We start from the raw sequence: 15,850 nt of genomic DNA, 5'->3' as shown, positions 1-15,850 counted from the left end.
ATCAGGACAATCCGTAGCATTCAAGAAATTCCAGTGCTTCAGTCAATGAACTCAATGATGGGTCTCAATAACCAATATTTATAAATAGATTTTGAGAAATGCTTTTTTAAAATGTTATGAATTTTGTTCCTAGCCTATCTTCATCCTAGTGTTTCCATAATTTCCTCACAGGGCCCCAATTTTTAAAAACCAAACCTAAATTTATCTTTAAATATCTTTTTTTTTCAGGCTATGGTGTTTGCTCCTGTTGATCTAGTCAAAATAAGGCAGCAGAATCAAACGCATCCTCATCAGACTTACCAAGGTCCTCCATCTCGTGGCCTTTCATCAAAGCCCAAATACAGAGGCCCAATCCACTGCCTAATAACAGTAATAAAAGAGGAAGGAATTTTGGGATTGTACAGAGGTATTACCGCACTGTGGTTAAGAGACATCCCCTGTTTTGGATTATATTTTTTGGTATATTCAATATTCACTGAGTGGCTAACTCCACAAGGACAACATAAACCAGGTATTTACATTGGAACCATTTCAAGGTCAGTTCAAGAGATGATTTTACTAAATGGCTTAGCTCTAATTTTAAGATTGCATCCTCTTGTTCTGGATTTCTCCACCAAAAGGAGTAGTTTTTATGTTTCTACCGTATCGTCTTTTTATTAATTTAGCTACTATGTGTTTTGCCTATATTATTTTCAAATTTGTTCTTGGGATATAAATGTTATTAACAATCCCAGTATTTAGTGTTCATCCCAATACCTTAGCTCTAATTTTAAGATTGCGACCTCTTGTTCTGGATTTCTCCACCTAAAGGAGTAGTTTTTATGTTTCTATGCTCTCGTCTTTTTATTATTTTTTTAACAAACAATTTTTAATGAGGTATTTTTGGCATAGCAAAGAACCACAGTACAAAAAACAATAGAGTACAAAGAACAGTAATCAGAAAGCAACCACCGACATCCGTCCCTCCAAGGCCCCCCCCCCCCCCCCCCCCCCCCCCCCCCCGCTGATGATTAATTCCTCGCGAAGAAGTCAATGAATGATTGCCATCTATGGGCGAACCCTGACATCGACCCTCTCAAGGCGAACTTGATCTTTTCCAGGCCGAGGAAGCTCGCCATGTCAGTTAACCAGGCCTCCAAGCTAGTAATATCCGTTGCCGGGCTACCAGGGAGGAAAAGGCCAGAACATCTGCCTCTCCCTCCTCCTGAACACCTGGGTCCTCCAACACCCCAAAGGTCGCTACCTCTGGACTCATTTCCACCCTTGTCTTCAATACCCTGGACATGACATCCACGAACCCCTGCCAATATCCCGTAAGTTTTGGGCATGCCCAGAACATGTGGACATGGTTCGCTGTCCACCCGCACATCTGACACACTTGTCTTCCACCCCAAAAAATCTACTCATCCGGGTCGCTGTCATGTGCGCCTGGTGCACCACCTTAAACTGGATCAAGCTGAGCCTTGTGCATGTAGTGGTCGCTTTGACCCTGCTCAGCGCCTCTGCCCATAGGCCGTCTTCCATCTCACCCCCCAATTCCTCCTCCCACTTACGCTTCAGCTCCTCTGTATGCGTCTCCTCCGCCCCCATTAATTCTTTGCAGATGTCCGAGATGCTCCTCCTCCACCCATCCCCTAGACACTACCCTATCTTGAATCCCTCTTAGTGGCAGGAGTGGGAAGGATGGTACCTGCCTGCACAAAAAGTCCCGCACCTGTAGATATCTGACATCATTCCTAGCTGTCAGCCCAAACTTCTCCTCCTTAAGCTAGGAAAGCTCCCTTCCAGAAACAGGTCCCCCATCTTCTCAATATCCCCCTTTTGCCATACCCGAAATCCCCCATCTAAGTTCCTTGGAGTGAATTTATGAACGGCAATGGTGCCATTATCAGTGCCCCTAAGCTGGTGCCCCTGCATGAGGCCGCTTCCATCCACTCCCAAGCCGCCCCCGTCCCACCACCCACTTCCTTATCATCGCAATATTGGCCGCCCAGTAATAATTACTAAAATGTGGCAGGGCAAGCCCGCCCTCCCCCCGATTCCTCTCGAGCATCACCTTTTTCACTCATGGGGACTTACCCGCGCAAACAAAGCCCAAAATGATTTTGTTGATCCTCTTTAAAAAACAAAAAAACAAAGACCGCAGTATGAAAATCGGGAGGCATTGGAACACAAATAAAAATCTTGGCAATATCGTCATCTTAACCGTCTGCACCCTCCCCACCAGTGATAGCGGGAGCACATCTCATCTCCGAAATTCGCCTCTCGTCTGCTCAACCAGCCGGGACAAGTTCAACTTCTGTAACTGACCCCAGTCACGTCCCACTTGAATCCTCAGATATCTAAAGTTGCCCCTCACTAACCTGAACGGTAGCTCCCATAGCCGACCCTCCTAGCCTCTTGCCTGGACTACATACATCTCACTCTTCGTCATATTCAGTTTGTATCCTGAAAACCGGCCAAATTCCCCCAGAATCGTCATAAACTCCCTCATCCCTGCCCCTGGATCCGCTACATATAGGAGTAAATCATCCGCATACAGCGATACCCTATGCTCCACCCCCCCCCCCCCCCTCCCCCCGAACCAGCCCTATCCAGCCCCTACAAGCTCTCAGAGCAATTGCCAGTGGTCCTACGGCGAGCGCAAACAGCAGCGGGGAGAGGGGACATCCCTGTCTTGCTCCCCGGTACAGCCTAAAATAGTCCGAGGTCGTCTTGTCCCACTCTACCCGGTCAAACGCCTTCACTGCATCCATGGCCACAACTACCTCTACTTCCCTTCCCTTTGGGGGCATCATAACCACGTTAAGCAACCTTCTAATATTGGCCACCAACTGCCTACCCTTAACAAATCCGGTTTGGTCCTCCATAATCACCTCCGGCACACAATCTTCAATCATGTAGGCCAACACCTTGGCCAGCAGCTTACCGTCCACATTGAGCAGCGAGATTGACCTGTAGGACCCACACAGCTCCGGGTTTTTGTCCCGTTTAAATATTAACTAAATGGTGACCTGTGACATTGTCCGGGGCAGCACCCCTCTATCCCTCGCATCGTTAAAAACATTGACCAGCAACGGCCCTAATATCCCCGAACATTTCTTGTAAAATTCTACCGGGAACCCATCAGGCCCCGGAGCTTTGTCCGACTGCACTGCCTTCAAACCCTCAGAAATTTTTTCGGCCCTAATCGGAGGCCCCAACTCACCTACCTGCTCCCTGCCCACCCTTGGGAAAGTCCGCCCGTTCCACCCACCTGCTCCCTGCCCACCCTTGGGAAAGTCCGCCCGTCCAGAAAGCGTTTCATCCCCTTGGTCCCCGTGGGGGGCCCCAAGCGGTAAAGTCCGCTATAAAAATCCCTGAACGCCCTATCTGGCCCAGCCGAATCCCCTACCAGGTTCCCATCCCCGTCGACCACCTTGTCAATTCTCCTGGCCGCCTCCCTCTTCCTCAGCTGCTGAGCCAGCATTCTGCTGGCCTTCTCCCCATATTCATACAGCGTCCACTGCCTTGCCCGTGGACAGTACTCCAAACTCAGCCTGCAACCTTCGACGCTCCATTAACAGTTCCACCTCTGGGGTGACCGCATACCTCCTATCTATCCGTAGGATCTCCTTCATCAGTCGGTCCGTCTCTGCCCTATCCGTCCTGTCTCTATGAGCTCGGATTGAAATCAACTCCCCTCTCTCCACTGCCTTAGCGCCTCCCAGACCACTGTTGCTGAGACTTCCCCTGTGTTATTGACCTGCAGGTAGTCCAGCACACACTTCCTTACTGTCTCACACACCGCCTCATCCACCAACAGGCCCACGTCCAATCGCCACTGCGGGTGCCCTCTAATCAAATCCGTTGATGTCCCCTGCAATTTGATGTCCTCCACAGCCTGCAATGTCCTTTCAACAACTCCATATCCTGCACAGGTGCCATATGATCTTCTACTCTCCTCCCCTGATCTGTCTGAGCCCTTCTGTGATGTTCCCCCCCCCACCTGAGCACTCCTCCTTCTGCCTCTAATCTTTTTCACCCTCCTCTCCTGATCCTTACTGGGTTGATGCCAATGGCCTATCGGCCTGCCTGCCAGCCAGCTAACCTCTGAATCTGGTTGGCTGTGGCAGGAAATAGAATTGAAAAATGGTAATTGGGTCCTGCTGTTTTAACTTCAAAAGGACCAGAAGGTCACCTGTTCTCCTGGGTTTGCCAATTACAAAACCACACCCCAACTTTCTTTGTACCCTCCTGCCTCCCCAATAGTATCGGGTCCAATCACTATTATATGACATGGAACATATCTTTACTAATATACTGATGTGCCATTACGAGTGAGATTTTAAAAACCACCTGTTTGGCATCAAATTGTGAAAAATCACATCTAAATATTGTTTCAAATACCTGAACTGCTTAAGAGAAAACTGATTTCTGGATTATTTGATCAAAAAATATAAAGTTGTTTGCTTTGTGATTTCTTGTTTGGTTTGAAAAGCTGACAATTTTTACCCCTTCGCTTTGTTTTCCTAATGCTTATTGCTAGCAATTCTATATTTCAAATCTGCAGTATAATAATAATTTGAATGTAACTTGCTATTGGTTACGTATTAACCCTACAGTCCCCCAAAATACATCTTCATTTTAAAAAGGGACAATAATGGGATTTATTGGTGTCACCATGGCTCAGTCTCGTCTTATTTGTCTCTAAGCCAGAAAGTTGTGGATTCAAGTCCGACTATAGTACTTGAATGGACTAATATGCCAAGGAAGTAATGAAGGAATTCTGGTGCTATCCTCCAGATTAATGTAACGTCTGGTGCTGTTGATATCAGCTTCTGAATATATGGATAATCCCATCTGTTATGGGCCACATGAACTGAAACCATCCTTGCTAAAATTTTGTATCTCTCTAATTGGCTGTTGGTCCTCTCCATATTGTTGAGTAAATTCAAAATAAAGGAGCATCGCTTCTGATTCCTGCAAGTCTGTTAAGAAATAATCTAAAGTTTAGTGGCTGATATTTACCATAAACTTACAAGGTATTAATTAACTGATGAAATGAAAACACAATGTTGAGGTCACATCACCCTCTTCACTTTGCCACCTCTTCTTGGCCTTTCCACTACCAAAGTTTTGACGGCCCTTTCCAATTAATTTTTGGTAATTCTCCACCCAAAACCCTTTACACCGTACAAACTCCACTTCCTTCTTCATTTACCTCAAAAACACATTCATTCAAGTCACTTACAATTGTACTTTGAAACTTCAATTGCCTAGGCTTTGTTTGGCCATCCATTCCCCACATTACATCTGCAGCTCTACAAGTCCCTAATCCCCACCTCTGTGCCCCTTGGCCCGTTTCACCATTGTGCTGTTCCCAATTTAATTGCTCCACTAGTGTGACTTCCAGCTTTTCTCTCAAGTCCAATACTTCAGTTGTCTGATTATTGGATCTGGCTGGACCACATCAAAGCACTATCAGGGCAAACAAAAACAAAGTGAATGTGAATGCTGGAAATTTGAAGTGAAAACAGAAGATGTTGGATGTACTCAACAGATCTGGCAGCATCTGTGGAGCGAGAAGCGTGGTTTCATTGACACTGTTTCTCTTTCCATATTTGTTGCCAGCATTATCCAGGACTCTTTTTTTTTCTTTTCCAAAACTGCACATTACTCCAGGCTCATCTTGGACAGCAAATATGACCCTTTCTTATTTTCTCTAGTACCAACCAATCCCTCTCCCTGCGCCATTCATCCTTGCATCTACAACACATTCATGAAGCCTTTGAATTTTTCACTAACCATTCAGACTGTCCTTTCAATGGCTTCTGCTGCTCCCTTTTTCTTTTTGCTCCCTTCTCTCCAGTTATGATGGCCACAAAGGACGCGGGAGATCATCAGTTGATCCTCATGGACTTTATGGAGTATGAACTTCCCTATTAAGTGGGCTGGAGCTCGCCCAATGGGGAAGGAGCCATGGGTGTTTAAAACCTGCTGCTTCAACCCGGGCTGGTGTTCTGTAGGTTCCCAGGCTTGGACTTGTGCATTGTAAGCCGTGGCTGCGGACTTTTCCGTTATGTAAATAAAAGTGTATGGTGTTGGAAGACTGGTGATTGGTCTTGGTGAGATTATTACATTGGCAATGAGGAGTTTTTTTTTCTCTGAGAGACCTTCATTGTTGCGAACAAGTGGCTTCTCCAGTCACAATTGAAAATGCCTCTCTTTGGGAAACTTGAACCCTATGAGTGAGTGGAGAAGACTGGGCCCAATACATAGACCACATGTGTTACTTCTTCCGGGTGAATAATTTTGAGGGTGTTGAAAAACTGAAAGTGATCTATTTGACAGCATGTGGGGCCTTGACATTCAGCATGGTAAAAAGTATGACCTACCAAGATGTCCTTGACTTGAAGACTTTTAATGAGTTGTTAGTAGACTAGGCGAAAAAACGACTATGATCCTAAGCCCTCTGTTGTACTTGAACACGGCATGGGGCACTCCGGGGGAATCTGTCACCGAATTTTCGGCCAGATTACAAAAATTGGCAGAACATTGTGAATTCAGACCATCCCTGAACAAAATGTTGCGAGACAGATTGGTAAGTAGAATAAACAACTTGACAACCCAAAAAGAAATGTTGGCAGAGTCCAACCTGGATTTTAAAAAGATATCAAAATAGCTCTATCACTGGAAAATGCAGAAAAAGGGACTCAGATGTTACAGGGGGTGTCAGTCAGCAATCCCTCTGGCTAGGGGCGGGCCCTTGTGTAACTGTGCCCATTCCTCAACTAAGAGCACTTGTGTAAGTAAGATAGCAGATAGTCCATTTACAGTATTGGAGCTCAACTCGCATCACCTGGCAGTCAAGGAAATGCAATGCCAGTCCCAAGAATGCTAGGAAACATGTTCTGGAAGGTTGCAGACACCAGATGATGGACTATTGCAAACACTGCCAAAGGACACAGCAAAGACAAAGTTATAGGAATAGGCAAAAAGCATGCTATTCAGAGAAGACTAGTACTGGCCCATGTCATGGTATACCCAATACCAGTAACAGGGACAATGCAACTAAACCGCAGCATTATGATCAAGGTCGCTCCAATAATGGTGGAACTGCTGGTAAACGGTCATCCATTGAAAATGGAGGTGGCCAGGGAGCTGCGGTCTCCATTATCAGGGAACAAACATATGATCATCTCCAAACTGGTATTCAATTCTTGAGCTTAAAACACATGAATGCCAGACTAGCCATCTATGCGGGGGAACCATTACCAATGAAGGACAGCACAGTGATCCTAGTGACTTGCAGGCAGCAATCAGCCTGATTCCCTTTCATCGTTGTATAAGGGCAAGGACCAAGCCTATTGGGGCGAGATTAGCTCCAGTGGATCAGGCTGAACTGGTTGGTGATCCTCAGGCTGGGCGTGGGAGGATTCTGCAAAAACAGAAAGAACATTCGAACAGGCAATCAGGATTACGTGAGAAACTTCGGAGATGGTCCCAGTTGGATCCCTGAGATTATAATGGAGGAAACCGAATTGGTGTCATACAAAGTGAAGGTCCAGGATAGTGTTGAAAAGAAACACTTCAGGAGCAATGAGTCTGCCCCCAAGCAAGCCTCACTCCTGGTTGTGAGCTGCCGCTGTCAGTATCGGGCAACAGCTCGAATACATAACAAGGACACAGACTCTTGAGATGGAAGCAGAGGAAGCGGGTGCCCTGTCTGAAGCGGGTGCCCTGTCTGAAGCTGGTGCCCTGTCTGAAGCGGACACCGAAGAGGAATCCGTGTCAGTAACTCTTCATCGCTCCCTCCGGAAATGAAGACCCTCATTCTCTTGCTTGTACCTTGCACCACACCAAGCCATATTCGCCATCACATTTGTCCTTGCTGGTCTGCATTGGCTTCTAATATCTCCACGTTAAAACTTTCACCCTTGTATTGAATATCTCTTTGTGACTTCTGTGGTAACCACTTCCAGCCTTGCTATTCTCCAAAAAGGTTTTCCTTTTGTTCAACTCTGGTCTCTTATGTATTCCCTTCCCTGTTGGCCCACATTGGTGACCATGCTTTAAACATTCCTCTTCCTTTAAAACTCTCCTTAAAATCTGTCTTTTTTACTAACCATCCGCATTTCTCCATTTTCGTCTCTACATTTATTTTTGTCTGATTGTATTTCTGTGAACTCCCTTGTAACGTTTTTCTATGTTAAATGCACGATACAAATGTAGCTTATGGTCTTTCCAAATGTCCGCAAGCTGATTTGCGTTAAATGGGGTAACAAAAATATGGGGAAATACTTTTACACGTTGAAGATATTTGAGTTAAAAACTTTTTCTTCCTCATCAGATTGGTCAGCCATGTTGTTAGCTGGTGGATGTGCTGGCATGACTTACTGGACATTGGCAACTCCAATGGATGTCATGAAATCCCGAATGCAGATGGATGGCATGGGACAGCAGAGATATAGCGGTGTACTGAACTGTATCACTGAAAGTTTCAGACAGGAGGGAACAAGAGTTTTCTTCAAGGGTTTGAGCTTGAACTGTGTCCGTGCATTTCCTGTCAATGGACTGACATTTGTAATTTATGAAACTGTGCTGGCATTCCTCAAAAAAATAAACTTAAAGGATTGATGAGGTTCAAGAATCTCAGGAGGCAGTTTATCTTTTTATCTATATAACTTGCTGGTTTAAAAACATATTTTAAAATGAATAAGAAATTAATTTTATTTCACAAAGTATTTTTGGAACTATGGTATTTGGAGAAATGTTATTCAAGGGACAATTTGGAGAACATTTGGAGAAATGTTATTTTGAATGTTATTTTTATCAGCAATGATTCTCATTGGATACATCCATGGGCACCTCATTTTCCTCTTACTGCAAATTTGCTGCCTGGCTACACTTTTCACCACTCACCCTGCCCAAACTATGGCAGTTGTGGCATAACCCTCGCCTTTAGACCATCAGATTCTGACTGAAAACCGGCATGTTTTTCTCCAGAAACACAGCCAGATTTTCTGTACATATCTTCAGACACTGTCCAAAAAAAAATCCAGGAGGGTGGGGGAGGGGGCTGCAGTTTGCACTGTCACTCTGGCAGGGTGGGGCCTGATTGATTCTGCAAACCCGGCTCCACAGGTCAGGGCACCAGTTTTAAAGGGCTCCCCGATCTGCAAGAAAAGTGAATTCTCTCTCAGTCATGGAGAACCCCCTCCAAGCTTCAGGGTGACCGTACCCCACCACAGAAGAATTGGGGGAGAACTATTTTACCCCCTCCTTCCGCTCTCCAGCATGCACCTCTCTTTCCCCCCCCCCCCCCCCCCTCCCCCAACTGCGCATAAGGGGATATCCCCTCATCCTCTATGGAGACATTTAACAGCCCTGGCATGCCCTCCTGAAGTACAAGTTATGCTCAGCCTCGGCCATCAACCCCAGGGCTTCAAGGCACCTCAGTACCCCTCAGCATGGTTATCATAGCTGGTTTTCGAAAACAGTAGTGAATTGCACTGATGTGATGTCACACCGCCGAGGGTGTGGTGTGGGTGGGGGAACGTTCCACATTGCCAATGTAAAGTCATTCAATGATATTGAAATCCATGTAAATTCATGGAAATCAAATTCACGCCCTTTCTGGATGCGAACTTGATTACGTTACCAGCGTGGGGATGGGTGGTGAAGATCTTACTGAGATCTCGGCATGGATCCATTAGGGCTCTCTCGCAACATTTAGCGGCCATAATGAGATTTGCATCTGCGGCGAGAGAATCCGAAAAAGCGCAACTATTGCCTTTAGCCCCCACCACAAGCCTTTCTTCCTGAATCCCCTTTCCATACCTGGATGGCCGAAGGGCCTGTATTGTGCTGTAATGTTCTATGGAAACTTAAGCTGAGTAAGACCTATTGCAAGATGGGGCTGAGTTTGAGCCAAGATGGTTTTCCAAACAGATCCATACCATTACCAAGATGTAGAGTAAGAAGTCTTACAACACCAGGTTAAAGTCCAACAGGTTTGTTTCAAAGGTGAGGAAGGAGCAGTGCTTCGAAAGCTAGTGTTTGAAACAAACCTGTTGGACTTTAACCTGGTGTTGTAAGACTTCTTACTGTGCTCACCCCAGTCCAATGCCGGCATCTCCACATCATGATTACCAAGATGGCTTATGTCCATTATAACACTGTTCCATTCTGATGCTGCCTTAGCTCACCTGAAACCATCATCCATACTCCTGTTACCTTTAGACTTGACTATTCCAATGTTCCCCAGATCTGTTCCTCCAAATCTCTGCCGTTTGTATCTTAAATTGCCCCAAGGTTTGATCACTCATCACCCCTGTGCTTGTTGATCTTCACTGGCTCCTGGTCTAACACCTCAATTTTAAAATCCTTATCCTTGTTTTCAAATACCTCCGTAAACCTTGGGCTGGATTGTCCGCCGGTGGAATACCCCATTTTGCCGGCAGCCCGGGGGTTTCCTGACGGCGTGGGGCTGCCCACAATGGTAAACCCCATTGACCGGCCGGCGTAACGTAGTATCCTACTGGTGGGGTGAAGCAGAAATGTGGCGCGGCGAAGCAGAGAATCCAGCCCCTTGTCTTTCCCTATTACTTTAGCCTCTACAAGCCCTAGAAATCTTCAAAATCTCCATATTTTTCTAATTCTGGCCACTTGCGCATCCCTGATGTTATAGAAAGATTAGTGGTAGGACAGAAGATCGGTCAGATTTTGAGAACCAGCCAAGAATGACTAAATAAATTAACCAAAAGAGAGAAAGTAGAGTACGCGAGAAAGTAGAGTATGAAATAAAGAGGGAGAAAGCAGAGGGAGAAAGAATATGAAATAAAGCGAGCTAGGATTATATAAACAGATAGTAAGAGTTTCTACAAGTAGTTAAATAGGAAAAGTGTAACTAAAGCTAATGTTGGTTCTCTAGAGTATGTCTGGAGAATTGATCATGGAAAAGGAGGAAAATGGTGGAGGTATGTTGTGTCTGTCTTGATTGTAGAAAACTTAGATAAACAAAGATATTTGAAAATCAAGGGATGGAGGAACTTAAAACAATCAGCATTACCATGCAACAAATGTTGGGGAAACTATTGGACCTAAAGACTGATAAGTTTCCAGGATCAGATGGCCTGCATCCTCAAGTCTTAAAAGAAGTAGCTGTAGAGTTAATAGAGGGATTTGTCATGAGCTTCCAAAATTCCTTAGATTCTGGGAGGATCCCAGTGGATTAGGAAATCACAAAAGTGACACCTTTAGTCAAGAAAGGAGGCGATAGAAAGCAAGAAACTACAGATCAGTTTGTTTAATATCTGTCATAGAGAAATTGCTAAAATCCATCATTAAGGAAGCTACAGGAGGATACTTAGAAAATCCTAATGGGATCTGACATAGTCAAAATGCTTTTGTAAAAGGTATATCCTGCTTAACTTATTTATTAGAGTTCTTTGAGTAACCCAAAGTGGATGAGGGAGAACCAGTAGATGCAGTGTACTTGATTTCCAAAGGCATTTGATAAGTAGCCATATCAAATGTTACTACATAGGATAAGAGCACATAGTGCAGGGAGTAGGCATAAGTGGGTCTTTTTCAGGTTAGTAAACTAAAACTCGTGGACTGCCACTGGGATCAGTACTGGGACTATTTACAATCGCTATCAGTGACTTGGATGAAGGGACTGAATGTTATGGTAGCTAAATAAGCCGATGACATTAAGAAAGGCAGGAAGAGGAAGTAAATAGTCCACAAAGAGATATAAATAGATACGGTGCATGGCACAATGGTTAGCACTGCTGCCTCTCGCACTAAGCACCAGGTTCGTTCCCGCCCCAGGTCACTGTGGAATTTGCACATTCTCCCAGTGTCTGCGTGGGTCTCACCCCCACAACACAAAGATATGCAGGGTAGGTGGATTGGCCACGCTAAATTGCCCCTTCATTCGAAATTTTAAAAAAAAGATATAGATAGGTGACTGGGCACAATTTGTCAGATTGAGTATAATGTAGGAAAATGTGAACGTCTCCATTTTGATAGGAAGAACAGAAAAGCAGGATATATACTATTTAAGTGAAGACAGATTGCAGAACCAGTGGTCTAAATGCAAGGAGGCTCATGAACTTTTTTGTCACTAAGATCAGCTGCCTTTGCCACATCCATCCCTCCCCACTTGGCCAAATCTTCTCTAAAAGGTCCCTGCTTCGTAGCCCTGAACTCGTATCTTTCTCTAGTTTTCCTCCTATTTTCCATTGCACCCTCTCTAAGCTCAACTTCTTTATGAGATCCATTTCCTGCTCCTTTGCTCTATTCCCGTGAATATGCTGACCGTCCTACTTCTCTTCTTGCGTCCTCTTGTTAACATTTTTTTGACTTCATGTGGTGCCCCTCTTCATCATCATTCCCCTCTTCAAAAACCAACTCTTGGCCCCCACTGACTTTGTATACCAGCTCATCTCCAACCTCCCTTTCCTCTCCGATACCCTTGAACTCCCAAATCCATGCCCATAATCACTGGAACTCTATGGTTGAATCACTCCAAATGAGTTTCTATCCTGCCACAGTGACAAAAAAACACTTATCAAATTCACACATGGCATCCTATGTGACTGTGACCGAGATAAAATATGCCTCCTTGACCTTTGTGTCGCCTTTGATATGTTGTCTATACAATTCTTCCTCAACAACTTTCTGCCATCGTCCAGCTGGGTCAGACTGCTCTTACATGGTTATTCTTATCTATCTTCATATCAAGAGTGTCACTTGCAATGGCTTCCCACATATTGGGCTGGATTCTCCACCGTCGGGATGCTCCGTTTTGCCGGCAGCCCGGGGGGTTACAACATTAACTGAGTAGGTCCTGTTCCGATTCGATCTACCAAACTCCATCTGCCATTCATTGGCCCACTGGCCCACTTGATCAAGATCCCATTGTAATCCTAGATAACCTTCTTCGCTGCCCACTATGCCACCAATCCTGGTGTCATCAGCAAATTACTAACCATCCCTCCTAAATTCTCATTCAAATCATTAATATAAATAATAAATAACAGTGGACCCTGCACTGATCCGTGAGGCACACCGCCGGTCTCAGGCCTCCAGCTTGAAAAACAACCACCCTTTGCCTTCTGTCATCAAGCCAATTTTGTATCTAATTGGCTACCTCACCCTGGATCCCCGAGATTTAACCTTATGCAACAACCTAACATGCGGTATCTTGTCAAAAGCCTTGCTAAAGTCCATGTAGACCACGATTACTGCACTGCCCTCTTCTACCTTCTTAGTTACCATTTCAAAAAACTCAATCAAATCCGTGAGACAAAATTTTCCACTCACAAAGCCATGCTGACTGGCCCTAATCAGTCCTTGCCTTTCAAAATGCCTGTAGATCTCTCAGAATACCTTCTAACAACCTACCCACCACAGACGTTATGCTCACTGGTCTGTAGTTCCCAGGCTTTTCCCTGCGGCCCTTCTTAAATAAAAGCACAATGTTTGCTACCCTCCAATCTTCCCGCACCTCACCTGTGACTATCAACGATTCAAATATCTTTGCCAGGGGACCCGCAATTTCCTCTCCAGGCTCCACACCATGTACTGTTCCCCTATCGTCATTGTGCTCCCGGACCTACAGTGTCAAGTAAAGTCTAGATGTTAAAATGCTCATCCATGTTTTCAAATTCTTCCATGACCTCGCCTCTCCCTATCTCTGTGATCTCCTCCAACCCAAAATCCTCTAAAATATCTGCACTCTTCTAATTCTGGCCTCTTCAGCATCCTCAGTTTGAATCGCTCTAGCATTAGAGGCCACGCCTTCAGCTGCCATGCCTTAAACTCTGGAATTTCCCTCCCTCTCTTCGAGCTTACTCTCCTCCTCCTCCTTTAAAACACTCCTTAAAACCTTCCTCTTTAACCAAGCTTTGGTCATCTCCTGAAGTGATTTAGTGTCATATTTTGTTTTGTAATGTTGCTGGGATGCATCTTCGGCTGATTTTTTAAATTAAAGATCCCATATTAATTGTTGTTCTTGAGTGGTCTAAAACTACAAAAGGAATTACAGAAACCATTATATCCTTAATCTATGTTAGTGAATTTGTATGATAAGGACAAAGGGATCGGCAAATGTTAATGTATGTTGATTAATATTGAAACTTCAGTTTAATTTTACATTTAATCTCTTGGTTAAGCTCTTGGTCAAGCGGTGTCTCCATTTTAAAATTCTCATCCTTGTTTCCTAAGCTTTGGAATGCCTTCCTTGTATCTCTCCATACTCTTTCCTTCTTTAAGAGGGGCTCCCTGAAATCTACCTCTGACCAAGCTTTTGGTCAACTGACCTAATTTCTCCTTATGTGACATAGTGTCAAATTCTGCTCTATGTAAAGTACCTTGGGATGTTTTATTGTGTTAGGGGCTATATAAATGCAAGTTATATATTCAAATGAATTTCTTTCTAAGTACTTAAATATTAGATTTATTGAGTGGCAGCACTCTTACCTTTGAATGAATGAAACGGTTGTGGGTTCAAACCCCACTCCAGGATTTGAGTTCATACATGGGCAGCACGGTAGCTCAGTGGTTAGCACAGTTGCTTCACAACTCCAAGGTCCCAAGTTCGGTTCCCAGCTTGGGTCACTGTCTGTGCTGAGTCTGCACGTTCTCCCCGTGTCTGCATGGGTTTCCTCCGGGAGCTCCGGTTTCCTCCCGCGGTCCAAAGATGTGCAGGTGAGGTGGATTGGCCATGATAAATTGCGCTAACTGTCCAAAAAACAAAGGTTTAGTGGGATTACTGGGTTACGGGGTTAAGTGGTGGACTTAAGTGGGGTGCTCCTTCCAAGGGCTGGTGCAGACACAGTGGGCCAAATGGCCTCCTTCTGCATTGTAAATCCTATGATTCTATGATGCTCATTTGGAGAGCCGGCGCAGACATAATGGGCCAAAGGGCCTGCGCTGTAACAATTCTGTGATTCTGTAATCTCAGTTGACAATTCAGTACTGCATCGAGGGATTGCAGCATTTCCATAGATGCTATATTTAATTGAAACAAACACTGCCTTATACCATGAATGCAAAGTTCCCCATACCACTATTTCAGGAAGAGCATGAAATTCTCCCAGTTTCCTCCAATATTTATTCTTTAACCAACCTAACAAATATACTAGTTATTTATCTTAATTGCTGCTGAGGAATCTCATTGTGCAAATCAGCTGCTATTTATGCTTGCAAAACAACAGTGTATAGACTTGTAAGTAATTAATTGCTGGGAAGTGCATTGGGGCATCCGGAAAATGTAAAATGTACTGTATCAATGATTGTTATTGACCAAAGACTGTATTTACAGAAGCTAAAGAAAAAGATTGTAATGTAAATTTACAATAAGCATATGTTGTGTTGCTTATTCACTATTGGTCATTTTCTAATTTGAAATTACATTTGTGAGCATGTAAAATATTTTTTGGCATCAGGATGAATTTCTAAACATTAATGAAAAATATCCAATCATGTGCAGCATTTTCTCCATAGTGTTTTTCCTCTGCACTTTGTGACACCTGCACAATACAATGTTTCACAAAACTACAATTTATTATCCTTCAAACGTTATCAGGAATCAGACAGGTAATGCAAAAAGTGTTTGCATGTAAATTAAGACAAAAATGTGCTTCGTTATTTCAAAAATAGTGTTAATGTAACAAACTGAAATGAAACCATTTTCACAACAGTTTCACTATATACTGTATCTTCCACACAATGTGCTCTAAGTCTATTAACCTCTAAGAAGCAATTTCTCCCTGACCTGTCAGAATCTGAATGTCAGAACATAAGTTAACTTTATAACTTCAATAAGCTGTATTCAATAGTGACAGGGGACCAACAT

General features: G+C 44.2%; 1 protein-coding gene across 7 annotated transcripts in view; it reads left to right on the top strand.

Moving 5' to 3' along the window:
• Positions 1 to 15,483, top strand: part of slc25a47b (solute carrier family 25 member 47b) — a 47,916-nt gene extending 32,433 nt beyond the window's left edge. For 6 of the 7 annotated variants that reach the window (XM_038776996.1, XM_038776953.1, XM_038776943.1 and 3 more), the window contains 2 exons: positions 229 to 511; positions 8,333 to 15,483. In XM_038776996.1, coding sequence (XP_038632924.1) covers positions 232 to 511; positions 8,333 to 8,619 — 567 coding nt within the window. In that variant the 5' untranslated portion in view covers positions 229 to 231 and the 3' untranslated portion in view covers positions 8,620 to 15,483. Of the gene's footprint in view, positions 1 to 228; positions 537 to 8,332 lie in introns of all 7 variants that reach the window. The other variant, XM_038776979.1, reaches the window with a different exon arrangement.
• The last annotated feature ends 367 nt before the right edge of the window (positions 15,484 to 15,850 follow it).

The sequence above is a fragment of the Scyliorhinus canicula genome, chromosome 2 (assembly GCF_902713615.1).
Source record: "Scyliorhinus canicula chromosome 2, sScyCan1.1, whole genome shotgun sequence".
Taxonomy (NCBI): Eukaryota; Metazoa; Chordata; class Chondrichthyes; order Carcharhiniformes; family Scyliorhinidae; genus Scyliorhinus; species Scyliorhinus canicula.
This window is presented reverse-complemented; position numbering and strand designations above follow the sequence as displayed.